The sequence below is a fragment of the Dama dama genome, chromosome 12, assembly GCF_033118175.1.
Source record: "Dama dama isolate Ldn47 chromosome 12, ASM3311817v1, whole genome shotgun sequence".
NCBI classification, from domain to species: domain Eukaryota; kingdom Metazoa; phylum Chordata; class Mammalia; order Artiodactyla; family Cervidae; genus Dama; species Dama dama.
In genome coordinates, this window is record NC_083692.1 from 82,778,798 (window position 1) to 82,800,440 (window position 21,643).

Consider the following 21,643-nt stretch of genomic DNA (forward strand, 5'->3'; position numbering starts at 1 on the left):
ATCTCCATTCTTCCTTGCACTGTTTTATCTTGATAAATCAGAATAACCCTGAGATTATCATTTATTTTTTTTAATGTCCTTATACTTGAATGCAATGTATTCTGACCACTTAGAACAGAACTGGATCTGTAGTAATCACTGAATATTTCTTGATAGATCTAATCATGATGAGTTTCATGGACAGAAGTCTGAGGAAACATTGTTCAAAAATCATTACTTGTTAACCATTCTTTTTTTCATCCAGCTAAGTTTGCAGAACCAGGGGCTTTCCTGGTGGTTCAGACGGTAAAGAATCTGCCTGCAATGCAGGAGATTGAACCCAAGCCTGGGTTCAGTCCCTGGGTTGGGAAGAGCCCCTGGAGGAGGGCATGGCAACCCACTCCAGTATGCTTGCCTGGAGCTTGTCTATGGAGCAGAGCCTGGTGGGCTGCAGTCTGTGGGGTTGCAAAGAGTCAGACACGACTGAGCATCTGAGCACGGCACATGCAGAACCAGACACTGTTTTAGACTTTGTTAGTGCAGGGGTAAGCAGTCTAGTCCAAGAACTCTTGCTGTCTTGTAGTGATGCTTTGAGAGAAAGAGAAAAACAATAAAAGATTAAGATGAAAGGACATGTTATTAGCATACAGGTGGGCTGCTTTTGGGGTATGCAAGTAATAGCTTTATGAAAAAGTTTGGGTATTTAAGCTATAAGTTGAATACTAAGAACAATCAACCCATGTAAAGGTCTAATATTCCAAACAAATGAAAAAATTGGAAAGATCTGGAGATAAGAATGAATGTGGATTTTTTGTTTTGGGTTTTTTGGTTTGTTTGACTTTTCCAAGTGAATTCCACAAAGGGAAGGATTTAAACTTAAGTAAAAACTTTGAAAATTCAACACACACATGCCATTATATATTTATGTAAATATATTATTGTTTTGTGTGATTTTTTTTGGTCAAGTGTATTTGCAGATATTTTTCCATGTCAGAATATAGGTTTATAGTATTTTTAGGAGCTGTACAGTGTTCAGTTGTGTGGATGAACTTCATGAAAAAAGTTTCATGTAGTTCATTATCTCTCATCAGAATTTTTCACTATATTTTCGAAGTACATTTTCAGAAGTTATATTCGATCTCTCCTTAGATAAATACATAGACATGAAATTGCTTAATATCAGGAAGGTTATAAGGATTTTCATTCCTAAGAACAATACATAAATATGCCTGTTTTATGTATGCTGGATTTTATCGGTCTTTATATGTTTGCCAATTGAACGTGCAGTAAATCTCCTCAAAGAAAACGTGTGTTTCTTTGATTAATGCGAGATTGATTGTCATTATGTTCCCTGTCATGTATATTTTAAGAACTGCCTGTTGAAGTCTTCTGCTCGTTTATGATCACAGGACATGGTCTTTTAAGCATTTTTTTTTTTTTTTTACTGTTCTTATATATAGATGGTAAGTGTTTGTTGGAGAATTTTTTTTTTCCCTAGGTAGAATTGTTTAAATGTGTATTATATTACCACTTGGGAAGTTTTTGTTTTTTGTCAAAATTAATACTGTTTAGTCTTCTATATTTATCATGCTTTTAGCTCCAATCTCTGCTTCTCATACAATGAAACTTTTTCTGCTTTGTAAATAACATAAGATTGTGCATCTGTATAGAAACATTCTTTCCATTGACAAACTCACTGCCATAAATTAGTAGGATTTTCAAAATTGGTTAGTGATTGGCTAAAAGAAGCTCCAAAATCCTTTATTAATACCCTGTTTTGTATTCTTCAGTTGCTTTACGTGTAACTCCTATATTATTAATAATTAGGACTTAAGGATGCAGGTTGATAAGGGACTGTATTTTTTTTTCCTGTTTATGTGTTCCTGGCTTACTTACTGTATAGTCTAGGGATTGAATTTAATTTATTGTCTCTATGAGTCAGGATTCAATTGCAAGTTACTAATCACTGTGGATATGTTTAAGTAGTAAAGGAAGATACTGCTCCTTGGTGTCCAGCTCTTTGCGACCCCATGAATTGTAGCCCACCAGGCTCCTCTGTACGTGGAATTCTCTAGGCAAGAATACTGGAGTGGGTAGCCCTTCCCTTCTCCAGGGGATCTTCCTGACCCAGGGAGTGAATCCGGATCTTTTGCATTGAGGGTGGATTCTTTACCATTTGAGTCACCAGGGAAGCCCCCCCTTTAAGTATAAAGGGTCTTAATTCAAAGAGGTGCTTACAGAAATCATCAGAAGTTACCGAGCAGTCAGCTGTACTCCAAAAGCTAGAAAATGAGGAAGCTGCGATCGTTGTACCTGCTTCCAGCCTCATGAGGAAGCTGCTATAATTACTGGCTTCTGTACTAAGGTGCTTTTACTAGAGTTGCAGTGAACACAGAGGCCCTGCATGGTGCTTCTCAACACTCAGAAGTAGAGCCTGGACACTGGGGCAACAGAAGGCTGAAGTACTTTTGTATACATGTTTGCCAGCAGAAACAAGCTAGTAGCAAAACCCTCTGCCTTGGTTCAATCAGTTCAGTTCAATTGCTCAGTAGTGTCTCTTTGCGACCCCATGGACTGCAGCATGCCAGGCCTCCCTGTCCATTGCCAACTCCCAGAGTTTACTCAAATTCGTGTCCATTGAGTCGGTGATGCCGTCCAACCATCCCATCCTCTGTCGTCCCCTTCTCCTCCTGCCTTCAACCTTTCCCAGCATCAGGGTCTTTTCCAATGATTCAGTTCTTTGCATCAGGTGACCAAAGTATTGGAGTTTCAGCTTCAACATCAGTCATTCCAATGAATATTGAGGACTGATTTCCTTTAGGATGGACTGGTTGTATCTCCTTGCAGTCCAAGGGACTCTTAAGAGTCTTCTCCAACAACACCACATCAATTCTTCAGTGCTCAGCTTTCTTTATAGTCCAACTCTCACATCCATACATGACTACTGGAAAAACCATAGATTTGACTAGACGGACCTTTGTTGGCAAAGAAATGTCTCTGCTTTTTAATATGCTGTCCAGGTTGGTCCTAACTTTTCTTCCAAGGAGCAAGCGTCTTTTAATTTCATGGCTGCAGTCACCATCTGCAGTGATTTTGGAGCCCAAAAAAATAAAGTCTGACACTGTTTCCACTGTCTCCCCATCTATTTGCCATGAAGTGATGGGACTAGATGCCATGGTCTTAGCTTTCTGAATGTTGAGTTTTAAGCCAACTTTTTCACTCTCTTTCACTTTCATCAAGAGGCTTTTTAGTTCCTCTTCACTTTCTGCCATAAGGGTGGTGTCATCTGCATATCTGAGGTTATTGATATTTCTCCCTGCAATCTTGAATCCCGCTTGTGCTTCTTCCAGCCCAGTGTTTCTCATGATGTACTCTGCATATAAGTTAAATAAGTGGGGTGACAGTATACAGCCTTGACGTTCTCCTTTCCCTATTTGGAACCAGTCTGTTGTTCCATGTCCAGTTCTAACTGTTGCTTCCTGACCTGCATACAGATTTCTCAAGAGGTAGGTCAGGTGATCTGGTATTCACATCTCTTTAAGAATTTTCCATAGTTTGGTGTGGTCCACACAGTCAAAGACTTTGGCATAAAGCAGAAGTAGATGTTTTTCTGGAACTCTCTTGCTTTTCCGATGCTCCAACAGATGTTGGCAATTTGATCTCTGGTTCTTCTTTCTTTTCTAAATACAGCTTGAACATCTGGAAGTTCACGGTTCATGTACTATTGAAGCCTGGTTTGGAGAATTTTGAGCATTACTTTACTACCGTGTAAGATGAGTGCAAAAATGCGGTAGTTTGAACATTCTCTGTCATTGCCTTTCTTTGGCGTTGGAATGAAAACTGACCTTTTCCACTCCTGTGGCCACTGCTGAGTTTTCCAAATTTGCTGGCATATTGAGTGCAGCACTTTCACAGCATCATTTTTTAGGATTTGAAATAGCTCAACTGGAACTTCATCACCTCCACTAGCTTTGTTTGTAGTGATGCTTCCTAAGGCCCACTTGACTTCGCATTCCCAGATGTCTGGCTCTAGGTTGGTGATCACACCATCGTGATTATTTGGGTCTCGAAGATCTTTTTTTGTATAGTTATTATGTGTATTCTTGCCACCTCTTCTTAATATCTTCTGCTTCTGTTAGGTCCATACTATTTCTGTCCTTTATTGTACCCATCTTTGCATGAAATGTTCCATTGGTAGCTCTAAGTTTCTTGAATAAATCTCTAGACTTTCCCGTTCTGTTGTTTTCCTCTATTTCTTTGCATTGATCACTGAGGAAGGGTTTCTTATCTCTGCTTGCTATTCTTTGGAACTCTGCATACAGATGGGTGTATCTTTCCTTTTCTCCTTTGCCTTATGCGTCTCTTCTTTTCACAGCTATCTGTAAGGCCTCCTCAGACAGCCATTTTGCCTTTTTGCATTTCTTTTCCCTGGGGATGGTATTGATCCCTGCCTCCTGTACAGTGTCACAAGCCTCCGTCCATAGTTCTTCTGCACTCTGTCTATCAGATCTAACCTCTTGAATCTGCCTTGGTTAGACCTTCCCAGTTTAATGTGTGGGAATTGAGGAACTTAAATCACATCCAGAACCTGAGATGTAAGAGTTTGAGAAATGCAGTTTCTTTTTTAGCTGAACAACTTCTGCCAGAAAGCAGAAGATGGGTAGAGTGGATATTGAATATTAATCTCCCATATTCACCACAGTCATACATAGGAATAATAAATACTGGCTTACAACGTTGTTTTTCCTATTCTTAGATCAATTTATGTGAAGAATTTGATTTCTTCCCCTTGTTTTTCAGCATTTGCTAGAAGTAAAGTCTTTAAAGCATCTGACAAGATTGACCCTACAGGATCGCATTACCAAGTCTCTTCTTCATTTGCACAAGAAGAAGAAACCTCCCAGCATCAGTGCCCAGTTTCAGGTTGTTTCCTATTTACTTTTTTTTTCCTTTTATTTTTAACAAAGAGGAATCTGTTTTGTTCAGATTGACATCACAAGGTCACAGTGATCTGCAAGATTCATGCGACTAAAAAGTTATAGTAGAATGACCGTTTTGGTTGGAAGTACCAAAGATGGGAGAAAAATCAGGTGCTTTTATTCATCTCTGGGGAGTATGTATCCCAAAGAGGAATTCGTTATTTTCACCTTGAGGAGAAAAGCACCAGAAAGTTGACTGCCCAGATGTGGCACTGTTACCACCATGGTGTATGTTTTTTTTCCTCTGTATGTTTAAACCACATGCTAGTGCCATCATTATTTAACTAAATGGAATTGTAAGGTTTTTCTTGACTTTTTATTTTAGTTTTGTATATATAGGAATCTGGATCATTTTATTGTGACTGTGCATTTAGGGATAAATACAATCATAATAAATTAACGAAATCACCTCCAGAATTAATTTCAAAATACTCTTCATTTTTCCTCTTCTTATCAGATTATCTCTAATATTCTGTTCACTTGCTAGATATTTATGAAAATGAGCTGAAAATCTAAAGGGTAATGGTATTTTAGATAATTTTATTCTACCTTGTGCTTTATCACTCACAGAAGCAGTCCTAACTAAAGCATTGTTCACTAAAAATTTCTTTATCTACTGATAGCTACATTTCTATTTTTTAGCACTTTTTCAGTGCTCCTTTTTAATCCAGGATATCTAAATGTAAATTATCTACTAACATGTCACTGGATATGATCTTGTTTGATTTATAAGCACAGTCCTTCAACCTATAAGCTAGAAATGTCATTTTATTTTAGACAATTTTCACCATAGGCCCAGAGAAAAATTTGATTCTATAAAAGCTACTTGGTCAAATGTTTTTTCTTAAAAAAAAAAAAAAACAAGATTAAAGAGCCAAATAACTTACTAGGTCCTAATAAAGTTAAAGGAAAGACAATTGAATATATGATGGAAGCTCTGCCATGAATTTTACACAAACCTTCTTAAATCACAATCCTATGGCTTAATGGTATTTGATTATTTAAAAAGAGAGAGGTGTTGCTTGGCCCTATTTATCTAAGGAAGCATTAGTCTCCTTTGCATGATTAGGACGAGTAGAACCATTAAGCTATTGTCTCCTTTGTTTTATCATCTTGGTTCTTTTACAGGTGCCTCTTTATCAAACTCAGTCTTTAATCTGAAGAATACTCGTTATAGCTACTACAATTAAAGCTTAATTACAGTCCTATAATGTCCCTTAAAATCCCCCAAATTCAGGAATTATGGATACTTTCAAATTATATTCATGTATTTAACATTTACAAAGAGTCATCTGTAATGTTTCTGATACACTGTTAAATATTATAAGAGTAATGAATTAATTTTTCTAAACTTTTTATTATTTAGAAAATACAGTGAACAAAAACAAATGAAAATCATTTACTATCCAGAAACATAATGATGAATGTACTACATTTGCCATATTCCTTATTAAATATTTATACATATGCATTATCTATTTTTCCTCCAATTCTGTGAGATAAATATCATCATTCTTATTGTACAGATGAGGAAATTAGAAGTGATGGAGATGGATGGCAGCCAGGTGTCTATGACTTCACACCCTTCTTGTGAATGAATGTTTCTTTTCATCAAAGTGAAATTGTAGAACTCATGAAGGATTAACTGATATAGGAATTGCTCTTCTATTATGAACATCTAGAAAACTAGGCAAAAAGTAAAAATAGTGTTTTTAGTTATCAGACAATAAGCATTACAGGATTATGATCCCTGAGAAAAGGGAAATAAATGAGGCAAGTCCCAGGTTACTGTAGCCCAGGGAGAGGGAGCCCAAACAAATGCCAAAGGTTTTGCTCTGAACCTACCCTCACAAAGCTTAATAAAAGTAAGTCTTGAAGAATCAAAATGATCCTGTGTAACTCAACCCCAGGGGCAACTGTTTGTTGCTCTTTAAAGAAATACAGCAAAATCACAGAATATAAAATCACTCCAGTGTCCAATCTGAAATTATTAGGCATGTGAAGAATCAGGGAAAGAACCACCCATAACAAGACAGAAAAGTTAATCATTAGAAACAGATTGTAAAAATAACAAAGATGATGGAAATAGTAGATGAGGATCTCAAATAGCTATTATAAACCCTGTAAGTGTGTCCAGAGATATAAGAAAGATGTGTATAATAATGAGAAAAAAATAGAAGACAGGAAAAAGACACAAATGATTAATCATTTCAGAGATTAAAATTGTAATATTTGAAAATGAAATAAACTAATTGGGATTAGTGCCGAAGTAGTGAATTAAAGTTTACATTTACTTTAAAATGCAGAGATGTAATAAACGGTGATGAGGGGAAAAATGAAAAAAAGCATTAGCAGCTTGTGGGAAAATACTAAGTCATTGAACATAGATGTAATTGATATCTAAGAAGGAAAGGCAGAAGAGGGGGATACAGAAAAAATTTTGAAGAAATAATGACCAAAATATTTTCTGATTTTTATGAATAATATAGGCTCAAATATCAAAGAATCTCAACAAGTCCCAAGCAAAACACCTCCCCACCAAGCATATCAAGACATATCACATCAAATTGCTAAAGCCAGTTAAAAAAAGAAAATTTTAAATACAGCCAAAGAAAAAAGATATTTATGTTCTATGAAATGAAAATAAGAATAACAGTATGTTTCTCATCATAAACTATGAAAGCCAGAATTCAAGAGTAGTATTTTTAAAAGCCTGAAAGAAAAAAAAATTGTCACTCTAAAATTCTCTGCACAAATGAGTAGTGAAGGTTAGAGACTTTCTTAGACAAACAAAAGTTGAGAGATTGCAGTTCCAGGAAATCTACAATATAAGAATGCTAAATTTGGAATAAAAATGATGAGAAAACCACAGAATTTGGATCTATACAAAACATTAAGATTGCCAGAATGACAGAATGTAACTATTAAAAAGTTTTTTCTTCTTTGAATCTTTAAAAAAAGATAATGGATTGTAGAAGACAAAAATACTAGTATGTTGTATGGTACAAATAAGACATATGGTAAAGTAGCACAGAAGGGAGGGGCTAAATGTAAGTTTATTCTGTTGTAAATTTTCACTCTATATAGTCAAAGGGGACCGAAAAATTTTTAAGTATTTTAAAAAGAAATGAGAATAAAGCATCAAAATTTGTGCAGTGCATCTAAAGTAATATTCCAAAGTTAATTTATAATAATAAATTCTCTTATTAGAAAAAGTAAAAGCTTCACATCAGTAATCTAAGGTTCTACCCTAGGAAACTAGAAAAAGAAAAACATTAAACCCAAAGCAAGCAGGAGTGAATGATAAAGTAGAATCATCAATGAAATGAAAAACAGAAAAATAATAAGAGAAAACCTGATGAAATAAAAAATCTGGTTCTTTGAAAATATCAGAAAATTTATAAACCTCCAGTTAGACTAACCTGGAAAAAAAGGCAAAGCACAAATAATCAGCATCAGGAATGGAAGAGGGAATGTCGTTATATACTTAAAGGTTAAAATTGAAGCAGGAGACTACTACCTTCCTGGATATCCTACTACAGGAGTCCCCATCCTCTGGGATCTAATGCCTGATAATCTGAGGTGGAGCTGATGTCATGATAATAGAAATAAAGTGCACAATCAATGTAGTGCACTTGAATCATCCTGAAACTATCCCCCTCCCACCCGGCTCCAGTTCATGGAAAAACTGTCTTCTGTGAACCTGGCCCCTTGTGTCAGAAAGGTTGGGGACTGCTGCCCTACTGAATGGTTTTCCCAAAGTTGCTCTAATACTGCATGCATTTGAATAAAATTGTTTCATGAAATCTGAAGAAAAGTAAAAAATGTATTGTAGACTTGTGTAGTTGCTAAGTCATGTCCAACTCTTGTAGACCCCAAGGACTGTTGCCTGCCAGGCTCCTCTATCCATGGGATTTCCCAGGCAAGAATACTGGAGTAGATTGCCATTTCCTTTTCCAGGGGATCTTCCCAAACCAGGGATTGAAATGTTGCCTGCTTGGCAAGTGGATTCTTTACCACTCAGGCACCTGGGAAGCCCCCATCATATATTTAGTTGACTATAAAATTATTTGCAGTATTTACCATTGCCAGTCTCTCAGCTTTAAGGTTAAACTGCCATCCTTGTCCTTAACTGGCCTCAGTTTAATCAGTATGGCGTTGTATACAATTTGCTTTTCAGAAACAAACCTGGTTCTGTGTTTATCACTTGTTTTTGCATATTTTACCAACATCATAAATCATTTGTGTCCAGTTTGGAATGAGAGACAGTGCTAACTATATTGCTTTGTATTGCAGGCCTCATTAAGCAAGCTGATGGAAACACTTGGTCAAGCAGAACCGTATTTTGTAAAATGCATTCGCTCTAATGCTGAAAAGGTAAGAATGTCCCTTGAATGAGAGCTTCTAGCTTGGCTTACTTCAAACCAAACTTTTAAAGTCGTTCTAAGGAGGATATGTGGAAGCGAAGCTGTTTATAATCTTTGTAAGGAAAATGGTGTTCTGAATTTTCTTTGGATATCCTTCTAATTTCCTCACTTACCTGCCTATGAACTATTTATATGAACTCAATTTAGCATTTTTTAGAATTTAGCATCGGCTACAGAAGCAAAAATCTCTTGAAATTTCATTATACAAAATAATTTTTTGCAACTTTTGTTACCCTAAGATTAATCTCTTGTTCAGACATAAGGTGTTAATCAGTCACTCTTACAGAACTTGCCTGGCATTTTTCATGTTTAGATTCTTGTCTCTTTAAAATAGGTTACTCTGGACATTCTTGATTTCCTTCTTGTTTTATATGACAGTTCCCCTAATTAGAGCTTTGCAAAATATATCTTTTAAGTGTAAGCATTTGTTATCTTTGTGTCCATCATAGCAAAAAATAGTTCCAGCCCAAACTTCTGAAATTTAGTAGGAAATTAGGTTCAACTTCCTTAATTCTTAAGAAGGAGTCTCCAGCTTTGCCAGTTACAAGTTTTGTGGTCTTAGATGAGTTGCATGACCTCTCTGTGCCTTAAATAATTTCGTCTGTGTAAGAATATACTGTAATTGTAGGACACTTCATAAGTGTTTCGTGAGTACATGAGAAAAAACCAATGTAGTACTTAGAATGTTCCTGGCCCCTAGTAAGTGCTTAGTAAATGTTAGCTATTCCTTAATGGTTGGTTCTTTTATGGTGACAAAAAGGGAAACTTTTATTTACAGTTAAAGAGAAATTTGAGTCCCTGTTATTGAGACCTTGTTCTACAAAGAGTTCAATTAATAAGGTATTTAAGGACACAAAATAAGTACTAAATAAACGTTAACTGCTATTATTGTTTAACATAAGCTGCCCATTTGACTTTTTTCTTGACAGTTGGTATCTCTGTCTTTCTGCAGGAAAATGTTTGGGATTTCCTTAGTGGAAAATTGAAAGTGGTATTTAGAGAATAAGGAGAAATACCAGAAATTTCAAATACATCTTCTTTTGAATGTCTAAAAACACACCTAAGAGATACCTAGGAGTGACTGGTGATGAGGGACTATAGGAATTTTTTATTTTCCAGGGTGCCTTACAGGATCATCAGCAAAAACTATTTAGGGAGATAACTGCTCTTAATCTTGTACTAGTCATAGAAGATGAATCTGTCAGCTCTCAAGTTAAGGCAACTGGAAGATTGTAGAGTAGGTGGTTTCTGAGTGAGATGGTGGGTAAAATCTGAACAAAAATATACTCTTAACTATGTATAAGTAAGTTAATTTTGTTACAAATTTTATAGTGACTAAACTCTGTAGCCTGTGGGCAGCAACATTTCCTTTTGAATTTTGAGGGTGCTTTTCTTCTGTAAGTAATGAAGCCTGGAAGTTTGGCGTCTCTTTTTTTCCCTTTAGTCAGGCAGTCAGAACTTTTCTGAAGCTACCAGTTGTGGAGGTAAGATTGTCTCAGTGCCTCTGCTATATCTTAACCAGACAACCTCCAGTCAGTTCCTAGATATTCAGAATTTAACTACATTTACAAAACAAACATAAATTTGGAGATCTGTTCTTCTGGGTTAATAACCCTTTTTCTGTTTGCTTTGTTTTAGTTACCATTAAGGTTCAGTGATGCCTTGGTGCTTAGACAGCTTCGGTACACTGGGATGCTGGAGACAGTTCGAATTCGCCAATCAGGATACAGTTGCAAATATTCTTTCCAGGTTATACTTTTATAGTGATATTTAAATATATATGTACATCAAGTAAATTAGTCTTGTGTCTTGCTTATTTTTCATTTGGGACTCACTTGTTTATTTCTCTTAATTCTCCTCCCCATTCTATCTTTCATATACAGAATTGATGAGGGATAGAGAATACTCATTTCCATTGACTGACAGCAATATCATTAAGTTTGTGTTGTAATAGATTCCACTTCTTGGCTATTCTCATTTGATCTGAATGTTTGCTTATATAAGTTTACTCATAACATGGCAGTTCTTCACAGTGATTACTCCAGTAACTGAAATACTATAATCAGAGTAATCTAGTTCAAAAGAAAAGATCTCTTTCGATTTTCCCTAAAGTTTTCTCAGCAGAATTTTTTTTCATAGTATGCTGCCAGCAAGGCTTTCAGCTGTTTTCATGAGCTGCTGCTGCTATGGGTATAGACATTATTTTGAAGCTTTTCAGAAGCTGAGCACATCTTTACTGTTGAGGGAAAGCTTTATTTTCAGTTATAATCTGAGATAGCTGCCACCTTTCCTTATTTTTCTGCTAAAAATTTCAGAACCTTATTTAGTAACTTTTTCTTTGGTCTTTAGTATAGCTTTTTCAAAGGGAGAATTAGTTTCTGTCCTCCTTTTCTTCCGCTTTGATAACAAAATATGTAGATATTGCTACCCCCCATTTTACTAATTAATTAATCTTTTGTAATGTTTTAAATTAACTAGTCATTTCTTGGTTTCACCCTGTTTAAAATAATGAGACAGAAATCAATAAAAGGACAATTAACTTGTTTGGGATCTTGTTTACATATAATTCTCTTGTGATTTTACAATATTTTCTTTTCATTTTTCAGGATTTTGTGAGCCATTTCCATGTACTTCTTCCCCGAAATATTATTCCATCCAAATTTAATATTCAGGATTTCTTCAGGAAAATAAATCTTAATCCAGATAATTATCAAGTTGGAAAATCCATGGTAAATATAATGTATACAGCCCTTGTCCAGATTGAGTATGTTTTTGTAGGCAGCAGTGGAGATACAGACATAGAGAACAGACTTGACACAGTGGGGAAGGAGAGAGTGGGACAAATTGAGAGAGGAGCATTGAACACATACATTATCATATTAATGTAAAATTAAAATATTAATATAGATCAAAATTAGCAATTAATCTAAAACTAGACAGCCAGTAGAAGTTTGCTGTATGACACAGGGAGCTCAAATCTGGTGCTCTGTGACAACCTCGAGGGGTGCGACAGGGTGGAAGGTGGGAGGGAGGCTTAAGGAGGGGACATATGTGTACCTATGGCTGATTCATGTTGATATATGGCTGAAACCAATGCAATATTGTAAAGCAATTACCCTCCAATTAAAAGTAAATAAAAAAAGAAAAAATAATTATCCAATACGAAATATTATTAAAGTGATACTTTATGTTCTTTCTTAAAAAAAAATAATGGCAGTCTTTGCCTAGGAGAATGTTGATAAGAAAAATAATGGACAAGATAGTGTAAGGAAATTAATTAGACCAAGATTTTTAGTTAATGAGATGGTCAGTATTAATCAAAGAGCTTATGACCAATGCTTTAGTGCCGCCTATAATTTTAACTGCTTAAAAAGCATCTCTTTCTAGGTATTCTACTGTAATTTTCAACTCAGTTTACCCAAAATGACGTTAGCCAGATTCGCCTCTGTCTTTAACTAATCACCTGCTCTTTTTCTCTGTCACCTTTCTTGTAGTTTCTAGACTAGAAACCATAATCATATATGGCTTACCCTTCACTTTAACCTTTTTACAAAAAAGTTCTGTTTCCATTGTTTTTCCTTACAAATGATTCTCACATCTCTGCCTTTCCCTACATTCCTATTGTTTCCATTTTAGTTCTGTTTCTTATCTCTCACACATTTCTCTTACAGTAAACAGATCCATCATCTGATATCAGTCTGTTATTCCATATAACTCACTCTGCTCTTAGTATCAAAATTATCATCTTCATATACTTCTTTCTTTATGTCAGTTTCCTGCTCAGTAATAATCACCCAATAACCTCCTGATTAAGCATCTTTCTCTTTTTCAAGAACCTCCATGTTGTGAATTCATACTCTCTTATTGTTCCATGGTCCCCGGTATGTACATTTATTCTTATTTCTAGCTCCTTGTTTTGCGCAGGTAGGGTCCTCTGTCTCTTGCCCTTGATAGCTTACTGTTTCACTCTATGGGTTTCTGATACCTATCTGTGCTTTTTAAAAATCTTTTAAACTTTTGACAAAAATGGGAGATGGTGGACATGTTTCTTAGTTTGATCGTGATAATCATTTCACAGTTTATACATGCATCAAAACATCACATTGTACATCTTAAATATATACATTTTTAATATCTATCTGCTCTTAAAGTTGAGGTGCAAATCCTGTTTCCAGAGGGACTGTGTCTAACTTTGTATCCCCCTAAATTCCTAAAGATTTATAATTGAATGAAAGAGTGAATAAACACACTGATGAATATCTCTGGGCAGCAAAGAAGCCTTTGATGCATACTGGATTTTAAAAGATCGTTGTTATTTATCACTATTATAATCATTGGCTCCTGACAGCAGTGAATTTCCCCAGGGAATAATTTATCACAATCTCTGGCACTGGGATTTTTGTACCTATGCTCACCTTTCCAGTTCCCCTTCTATATTCTAGTACGTCCTTTCCAATTTGAGAATGACTGCTTTGGCTAAATCATAGAAATATCAGGATTACTTGTACATGTCTGCTGCTCTACCCATTCTTCTCTAACAAAGCTTATCATGGGAATCATCACAGGAATGAAGATGCATTAAATAAATTTCTCATCTCTTTTTAAGCTGTATTCTTCATCTTTTTCCCTTCTGGTAGGTGTTCCTAAAGGAGCAGGAACGACAACACCTACAGGATCTGCTTCACCAGGAGGTGCTCCGCAGAATCATATTGCTGCAACGATGGTTCAGGGTCTTGCTGTGTAGGCAGCATTTCCTCCATCTGAGACAGGCGTCTGTTGTCATCCAGGTGGGAAGTAAAGGATTCTTTGCATGAGATTGACCAGTGTATTTAGCCTGTGTTTTAGTAACTAGAAGTGTTTTATTGTGAAGCATTTAAATAAGAATGTAAATTTCTTCAGAGATGCGATTATGTCCTTCTCATTTCTTAAATGTTCATAGTAACCAACAGATTTACCTGGCAATACAATAATAGACTATTAGTAAATATATTAATGTACAGTTGAAATTAAATTGAATTTATAGTTATAATGTCCTGTGAGGTATAATTAGGAGCAAAGGAGTTATGTCCCTTAATTTCTGTTGACAAAGTTATTTTTAGTTTTCTTGGTGATATTTGAGAATGATATATACATTGTTATAATTATTCAAATTCATATTTTACATTTATATTTTTATTTTCTCCCTCATTGATTTCTCCCTCATTGACAGCTGTTTTCCATACAGCCTTCCAACTTTTCCAGCTTTCCAAACTTTTCTGTTTGTGCAAGAAAGTCTTTAATATCTTAATCTTTGAAATGTATACACATTGACCCATTAGTACTGGCAAATTGTAGGTGAGAATATAATGTAATTTATTAAAATTAATTTGTAGGGCATGAAATCATCAAAAATTAAATTATTTTAAGTTGCATAATTGACTTCATCAAGGTTATATTATCTAAAATTGTTATTTTCACTAAGTATATCTGGAAAACAATTTTTTTCCTTTAACCACCCACAGTTTAGCTGTTTAGCTACTTAATCTCTAGTTATGACATAAGAGATTTCTTTTTTCTGTGAAAATGTGTTACATGATACCAGTTTTATTATTTTGTCTTCCCCGCAGCAATTCTGGAGGAATTATGTACATCAGAAGCAAGCCAGAGATGCAGCTGTGCAGAAAGATGCTTTACTTCTGGCAAGTGCAGCCACTCTCCTGCAGGCCTCCTGGCGTGCTCACTTAGAGAGGCAGCGCTATTTGGAGCTGCGGACTGCCGCCGTTGTCATCCAGCAGAGATGGAGGAAGCGCTGTAGGCGGAGACACTTGGCCGCTGTCTGTATACAGGCAAGATGGAGAGGCTACAGGGAAAGTAAGAGGTATCAAGAACAAAGGAACAAAATTATCCTTTTGCAGTCACTGTATAGAGGATTCAGAGCAAGACAAAGGTAATCTTCATTGCTATAATAATTAACTCCTCTTTTCTCAAGTACTTTGCTTATATGTCTGCTCTAACATTTGCCTAACTTGAATTAGAACTGGTTGTGTACAATTTGTCTTCTCTTCTAGACTTGGATCCCCCCAGCAGTTTTAAACCACATTGTGCGGTTTATAATATTGAATTAAATTGGTCTGTGGTTATAATTGCTAAGAATTAACTTTACATTGGGTTGAATCCTTAAAAATTGGCAACATTGCAACTGGTTTTACTTTCAGAAACTTCAATTTCATTTTTAAGGTTTATCTTAAAATAAGATGTTATTGAAATGAGAGCTTTGCTTCTGAGTTAACTTATGCTTTGATTAGAGTGCCCAATTAGGAATAATATACTTAATAAAACATCATCTCACTTATAGAAACAGAATCCTGAAATATGCATCCATGTTAAAGAAATACTTAATATTATACAAAAATTTTTTTGAGACTTTTCACTTTTTTTTTTTTTCATACTTTATTATTATTTTTTTAATTTTTATTTTTATTATTATTATTATTTTTTTTTTCCAGTGGGTTTTGTCATACATTGATATGAATCAGCCATGGATTTACATGTATTCCCAATCCCGATCCCCCCTCCCACCTCCCTCTCCACCCGATTCCTCTGGGTCTTCCCAGTGCACCAGGCCGAAGCACTTGTCTCATGCATCCCACCTGGGCTGGTGATCTGTTTCACCATAGATAGTATACATGCTGTTCTTTTGAAATATCCCACCCTCACATTCTCCCACAAAGTTCAAAAGTCTGTTCTGTATTTCTGTGTCTCTTTTTCTGTTTTGCATATAGGGTTATCGTTATCACCTTTCTAAATTCCATATATGTGTTAGTATGCTGTAATGTTCTTTATCTTTCTGGCTTACTTCACTCTGTATAATGGGCATACACACTGAGGAAACCAGATCTGAAAGAGACACGTGCACCCCAATGTTCATCGCAGCACTGTTTATAATAGCCAGGACATGGAAGCAACCTAGATGCCCATCAGCAGATGAATGGATAAGGAAGCTGCGGTACATATACACCATGGAATATTACTCAGCCATTAAAAAGAATTCATTTGAACCAGTCCTAATGAGATGGATGAAGCTGGAGACTTTTCACTTTTAAAAATTCTGAATAAACTTATTCTCTCCATTGGTAACCAAGAAATATCTCTAACCTGTTTTTTTTGTTTTTCTGTTTTGATATAGATTTAAATCTCTGAAAGAACAAAGAGTAAAAGAAGCAAAACTAGAACTTGGATTGGCAAGTATCAAGCCATATGGGACTCTGGAAATTCATGGTTCAGACCCTTCAAAATGGGAGGATTGTTCATTTGACAGCAGAGTAAAAGCCATTGAGGAATGTAAATCTGTGATAGAGAGTAATCGAATTAGTCATGAAAGTTCAATGGACTGCTTGAATGAGTCCCCAAACAAGCGACAGGAGAGAGCCAGAAGTCAAAGTGGTGTGGACTTGCAGGAAAATGTGATTGTAAGAGAGAGACCCAAGTCCTTGGAAGATCTCCACCAGAAAAAAGTGAGTCGGGCCAAAAGAGAAAGTCGGAGAATGAGAGAACTAGAGCAAGCTATATTTAGCTTAGAATTGCTGAAAGTCCGTTCTCTTGGTGGTGTGTCTCCTTCAGAAGAGCGTAGATGGTCTACGGAACTGATGCCTGAGGGCCTTCGGTCTTTACAGGGTACACCTGATAGTGAAAGCTCACACGGAAGCTTGGAACTTCTGAGCTGTGAGGAGAGCCAAAAGAGCAAACCAGAGCCCATAATTACTGATGAAAGAGACTTGCCATTTGTACCACCTGAGGTATCTTGCAGTCCAGATTTTGAGCCACAGGACTATTCTGTCAGTGCCACAAGTGAGACTAACTATACATTGACTCAAAGGGGGCCACCCTCTGACTCAGTGCATTTAAAGAATGGGGCTATGAAGGAAAAGCTGGTTTGCAGTTCTGAATCTATTACCTGTAAACCACAGCTGAGAGACCCCTTTATTTCAAATAGTTTGCCTACATTTTTTTATATTCCCCATCAAGACCCACTGAAAACGAGCTCCCAACTAGACACAAGTGTCCAGAGAAGCAAACTATTAGAAAGTGAAGAAACGCTTCCATCTCTTACTTTGGATATCAGCAGGGAAGCCGGAAAGTACCACCTCCCAGGAGAAAATCAGGTTGTTGCTTCTTTGAATACAGATTCTTCAAATACCGTGCTTAAGAAGTTAGAAAAGTTGAACACTGAGAAGGAAGAAAGGCAAAAGCAATTGCAGCAACAGAATGAGAAAGAGATGATGAAACAGATTCGCCGACAAAAAGATATTTTAGAAAAGGAGCGTAAAGCCTTCAAGACAATTGAAAAGCCAAGAACTGGGGAGAGTTTTCTGGTACCATCTTTCCATCAGTCAAAGCAGAGAATAGAGAGACCATCCTCTCTTCTCATCCTGAAAACCCCAAATAAGGATGAAGAATCCAGTATGGTTGGGACTCCGTCAGTAACTATAAAAGATTCTGTTCTTGCCCCAAAAGACAGTCCCTCGACTCACTTGCCCTTGAAGGACCGACCTGTCACTCTGTTCTTCGAAAGAAAAGGAGGCCCAGGCCAATCTCATACTGTCAAGGAATTATCCAAGACAGACAGAGTGTCCACCCAACTGAATGTTGCCTGTAAACACTCTCATAGTCGCATTTCAAAGAGAGAACACCTGAGGCCAGCTCAGCCTTGTAGCCATAAATCTGATGACCCTTTCAGAGATGCAGCCACTAAGGCCATTTTTTTCACGCCAAAGGAAAATATGAGTAGTTCCCTGTAAGTGAAGTGTTTATTTTTATGTATAAATGAGAAACTTTTTGGAAATTTTCATTAAGGTGCCTTGGTGTACCTCAGTTACTTGTATGGGTGCTACTTGAATTAGCTAATTTCTATGTGTAAAAAAATTTCCTGATTGTTGACTACACCAGCCACCTGAAAATTGGATATAATTATACCCTGGGAGTGTTTGACTAAGCACAGGCAGCAGGGTTTTTAGTCCCCCCCCCAATGAGGGAGAAAGCATTTGTGGAGCGCCATAGAGTGGCTGGAAATGCAGTCGACATTCAACAATGCGGGTTGCCCCACAGCTGTTAGGTGTAGCAGTCCAAGCTTATTTGTGTCAGGCTTTAAAGTTAATGGGGTTTGTGATAGCTGTTGGCCTATTCATGGTCTTCATTAAGACCTGTTTTCTTTTTTGAGGGGGGCGGATAAAAGCCACATAATATTTAGCATCTTAACCATTTTAAAGTGTCCAGTTCAGTAGTGTTAACCATATGCACATTGTTGTGCAACAAATCTAGAACTTTATCTTGCAAAACAAATTCAGTTACCCTTGAAAGCAACTCTTCTTTTCCCTTTACCCCCATCCCCCGGCAACCACCATTCTACCTTCTGTTTATAAGACTGTGACTACTTTATTTTATTTTTATTTTTGACTGCACTGCAACCAGGATTGAACCTAGGCCCTCAGCAGTGAAAGCTCAGAGTCCTGACCACTGGATAGCTGGAGAATTCCCTGTGACTACTTTAGATACCTTGTATAAGTGGAAGTTCCTTATACTTTTAAGTTGTCTTAACAAGTGGTAGCTATGAAAAAGCATTTAAGTGGTACATAAAACAAATTTGATAAAATTTAAAATATTTGTATTAAGCCTAGTTACACAGTGGATTCTTTCAGTTCTTGTGGAAGAATATCACTGTTTAAATGAAAGGAGAGCCATATCTTAGGGCTAAAAAAGTTGTATTTCATATTAACTGTGAAAATACCTTTCTCATCAAATCCTGAGCTTTTAAATCTTTCAGTCTTTAAAAAACTTGCATACAGATTTTATAGAAAACCTTTGTAAATATGGGCAAGAGATCATTGATATTTTATTTTTCCACTAAGAATTTTTATATCATATTATAAAATGCAGTTGGACTACATGACAGCTTGAGAGCCTAGTCCTGCCCAATAACCTGTAGATTGTCCCGCAGTTCAAGACTGTAGCATATAAGCCCATCAGAAAATGTTCAGTCAGTCAGTCAGTTCAGTCGCTCAGTCGTGTCTGACTCTTTGCAACCCCATGAATCATAGCACGCCAGGCCTCCCTGTCCGTCACCAACTTCTGGAGTTTACTCAAACTCATGTCCATTGAGTCGGTGATGCCATCCAACCATCTTGTCCTCTGTCATCCCCTTCTCCCCCTGCCTTCAATCTTTCCCAGCATCAGGGTCTTTTCACATAAGTCAGTTCTTTGCATCAGGTGGCTAAAGTGTTGGAGTTTCAGCTTCAGCATCAGTCTCTCCAATGAATATTGAGGACTGACTTCCTTTAGGATGGACTGGTTGGATCTCCTTGCAGTCCAAGGAACTCTCAAGAGTCAAAAGCATCAATTCTTTGGCTCTCAGATTTCTTTATGATCCAACTCTCACATCCATACATGACTACTGGAAAAACCATAGCCTTGACTAGATGGATCTTTGTTGGCCAAGTAATGTTTCTGCTTTTTAATATGCTGTCTAGATTGGTCGTAACTTTTCTTCCAAGGAGCTAGTGTCTTTTAATTTAATGGCTGCAGTCACTATCTGCAGTGATTTTGGAGCCCCCAAAAATAAAGTCTGTCACTGTTTCCACTATTTCCCCATCTGTTTGCCATGAAGTAATGGGACCGGATGCCATGGTCTTAGTTTTCTGAACGTTGAGTTTTAAGCCAGCTTTTTCACCCTCCTCTTTCACTTTCATCAAGAGGCTCTTTAGTTCTCCTTTGCTTTCTGCCATGAGGGTGGTGTCATCTGCATATCTGAGGTTATTGATATTTTTCCCGGCAATCTTGATTCTAGCTTGTGCTTCATCCAGCCCAGCGTTTCTCATGATGTACTCTGCATATAAGTTAAATAAGCGGGGTGACAGTATACAGCCTTGACGTACTCCTTTCCCTATTTGGAACCAGTCTATTGTTCCATGTCCAGTTCTAACTGTTGCTTCCTGACCTGCATAAAGATTTCTCAAGAGGCAGATTTCAAAAACATTAATCATCTTTGTGAATTACTCCTTTTATCATTTTGCCAAGATACAGTCTTAACAGCTCCTTTTTTACTTTACCTTATTAACAACTATTTATCTTCAAAATGATATGTATTAGATTGTTTGCATGAAAGCTTAAGGAAAATCCATACTTCACATCTTCTCTTATTCTGTAAGTAATACTAGAAACATTAGCATTTTATAGAATTGTAAATGTTAGTGTTTCTAAGTTATCTATTCAGTTACCACATATTATAGATGAGGTCACTGGTGCCCGTGGATGTGAAATACCTGGATAAGGTCACATAGTTAGAAATAGCTGAGCCCAGAATTTGAGTTTCCTGATTAGAAATCAGCATTGGGTATCCTGATTAGGAAGTAACATTAGATTAGCGTTCTTTCTATGCCATAGGGTGATAAGTGCATTGTAGTTTTCATCTGGTTAGTAAGGGAGAACAAAAAAGAAATCATGGAGAAGCTTAGAGAAAATGCTGTGAATTAAAAAGTTAACCAGAGTAGCCAGGTACTATCAAAGGTCCTGTTAATTGTCCCTCTTTTGGAGAACAAATCAAAGATAAATGACTCAGCTGTGGCAAGAGAGATCTGAATAATCAAAAGGGAATCTTTTAGGACAACCTAGGATTGCTGGACTTGATTTTATACTGGTCAGAAAGAGAGATCTCTAAGAAGATTTTAGCTGTAAGAAAGGTGTGTTTAGGGATTATTGGACAAGATAACCTAGGCTTTCCTGGAAGATTTTGAATGCAAGGGCAGTTAGTCTGCCAAAGGATATTATAAGTTAATGTCTACCTTAAACTCAGCAGTATGCTAGAAGGTAAAATATGATTTTCAGTGAGTTTACAGTCTTGCTAAGAAGAGATGAACAATATGTTCCTGATAAATTTAAAGATTCATGGTCCTGAGTAAGTATAGATAATTGGGTTCTTAAAAGTATAGGTTCTCTTCAGATTTTCATCAGACACAAACATTCATTTCTGCAGAGAATTTAATGATAAAGCAGTCATGTCATGTGGTTATTCAAGCAAAAATTAAATTCTCATAAACTAACACTATACTGTCTTTATGGTTTGGAGCATAGTTCTTTTAGTTTGATAACAGTTTCTTACTCTGTCAGTGTTGATTTTATTCTGTACAGCCTCAAGTTTTAAAATTAAGCCAACAGATAAAAGTTGCAGAGAGATTTCAGAAAGAAAATTTGTCAATAGAACCATCTCCCTATAAAGCAAAGTGATGA

The 21,643-nt window shown here is 36.5% G+C and overlaps 1 protein-coding gene across 8 annotated transcripts in view; it reads left to right on the plus strand.

Annotated features, from left to right (window-relative positions):
- MYO9A (myosin IXA) overlaps positions 1-21,643 on the plus strand; it is a 239,522-nt gene that overhangs the window by 155,713 nt on the left and 62,166 nt on the right. For all 8 annotated transcript variants that reach the window (XM_061157939.1, XM_061157937.1, XM_061157942.1 and 5 more), the window contains 7 exons: positions 4,780-4,902; positions 9,255-9,335; positions 11,024-11,134; positions 11,992-12,114; positions 14,023-14,172; positions 14,992-15,311; positions 16,551-18,158. In XM_061157939.1, the coding sequence (XP_061013922.1) occupies positions 4,780-4,902; positions 9,255-9,335; positions 11,024-11,134; positions 11,992-12,114; positions 14,023-14,172; positions 14,992-15,311; positions 16,551-18,158 (2,516 nt within the window). The remainder of the gene's footprint in view (positions 1-4,779; positions 4,903-9,254; positions 9,336-11,023; positions 11,135-11,991; positions 12,115-14,022; positions 14,173-14,991; positions 15,312-16,550; positions 18,159-21,643) is intronic.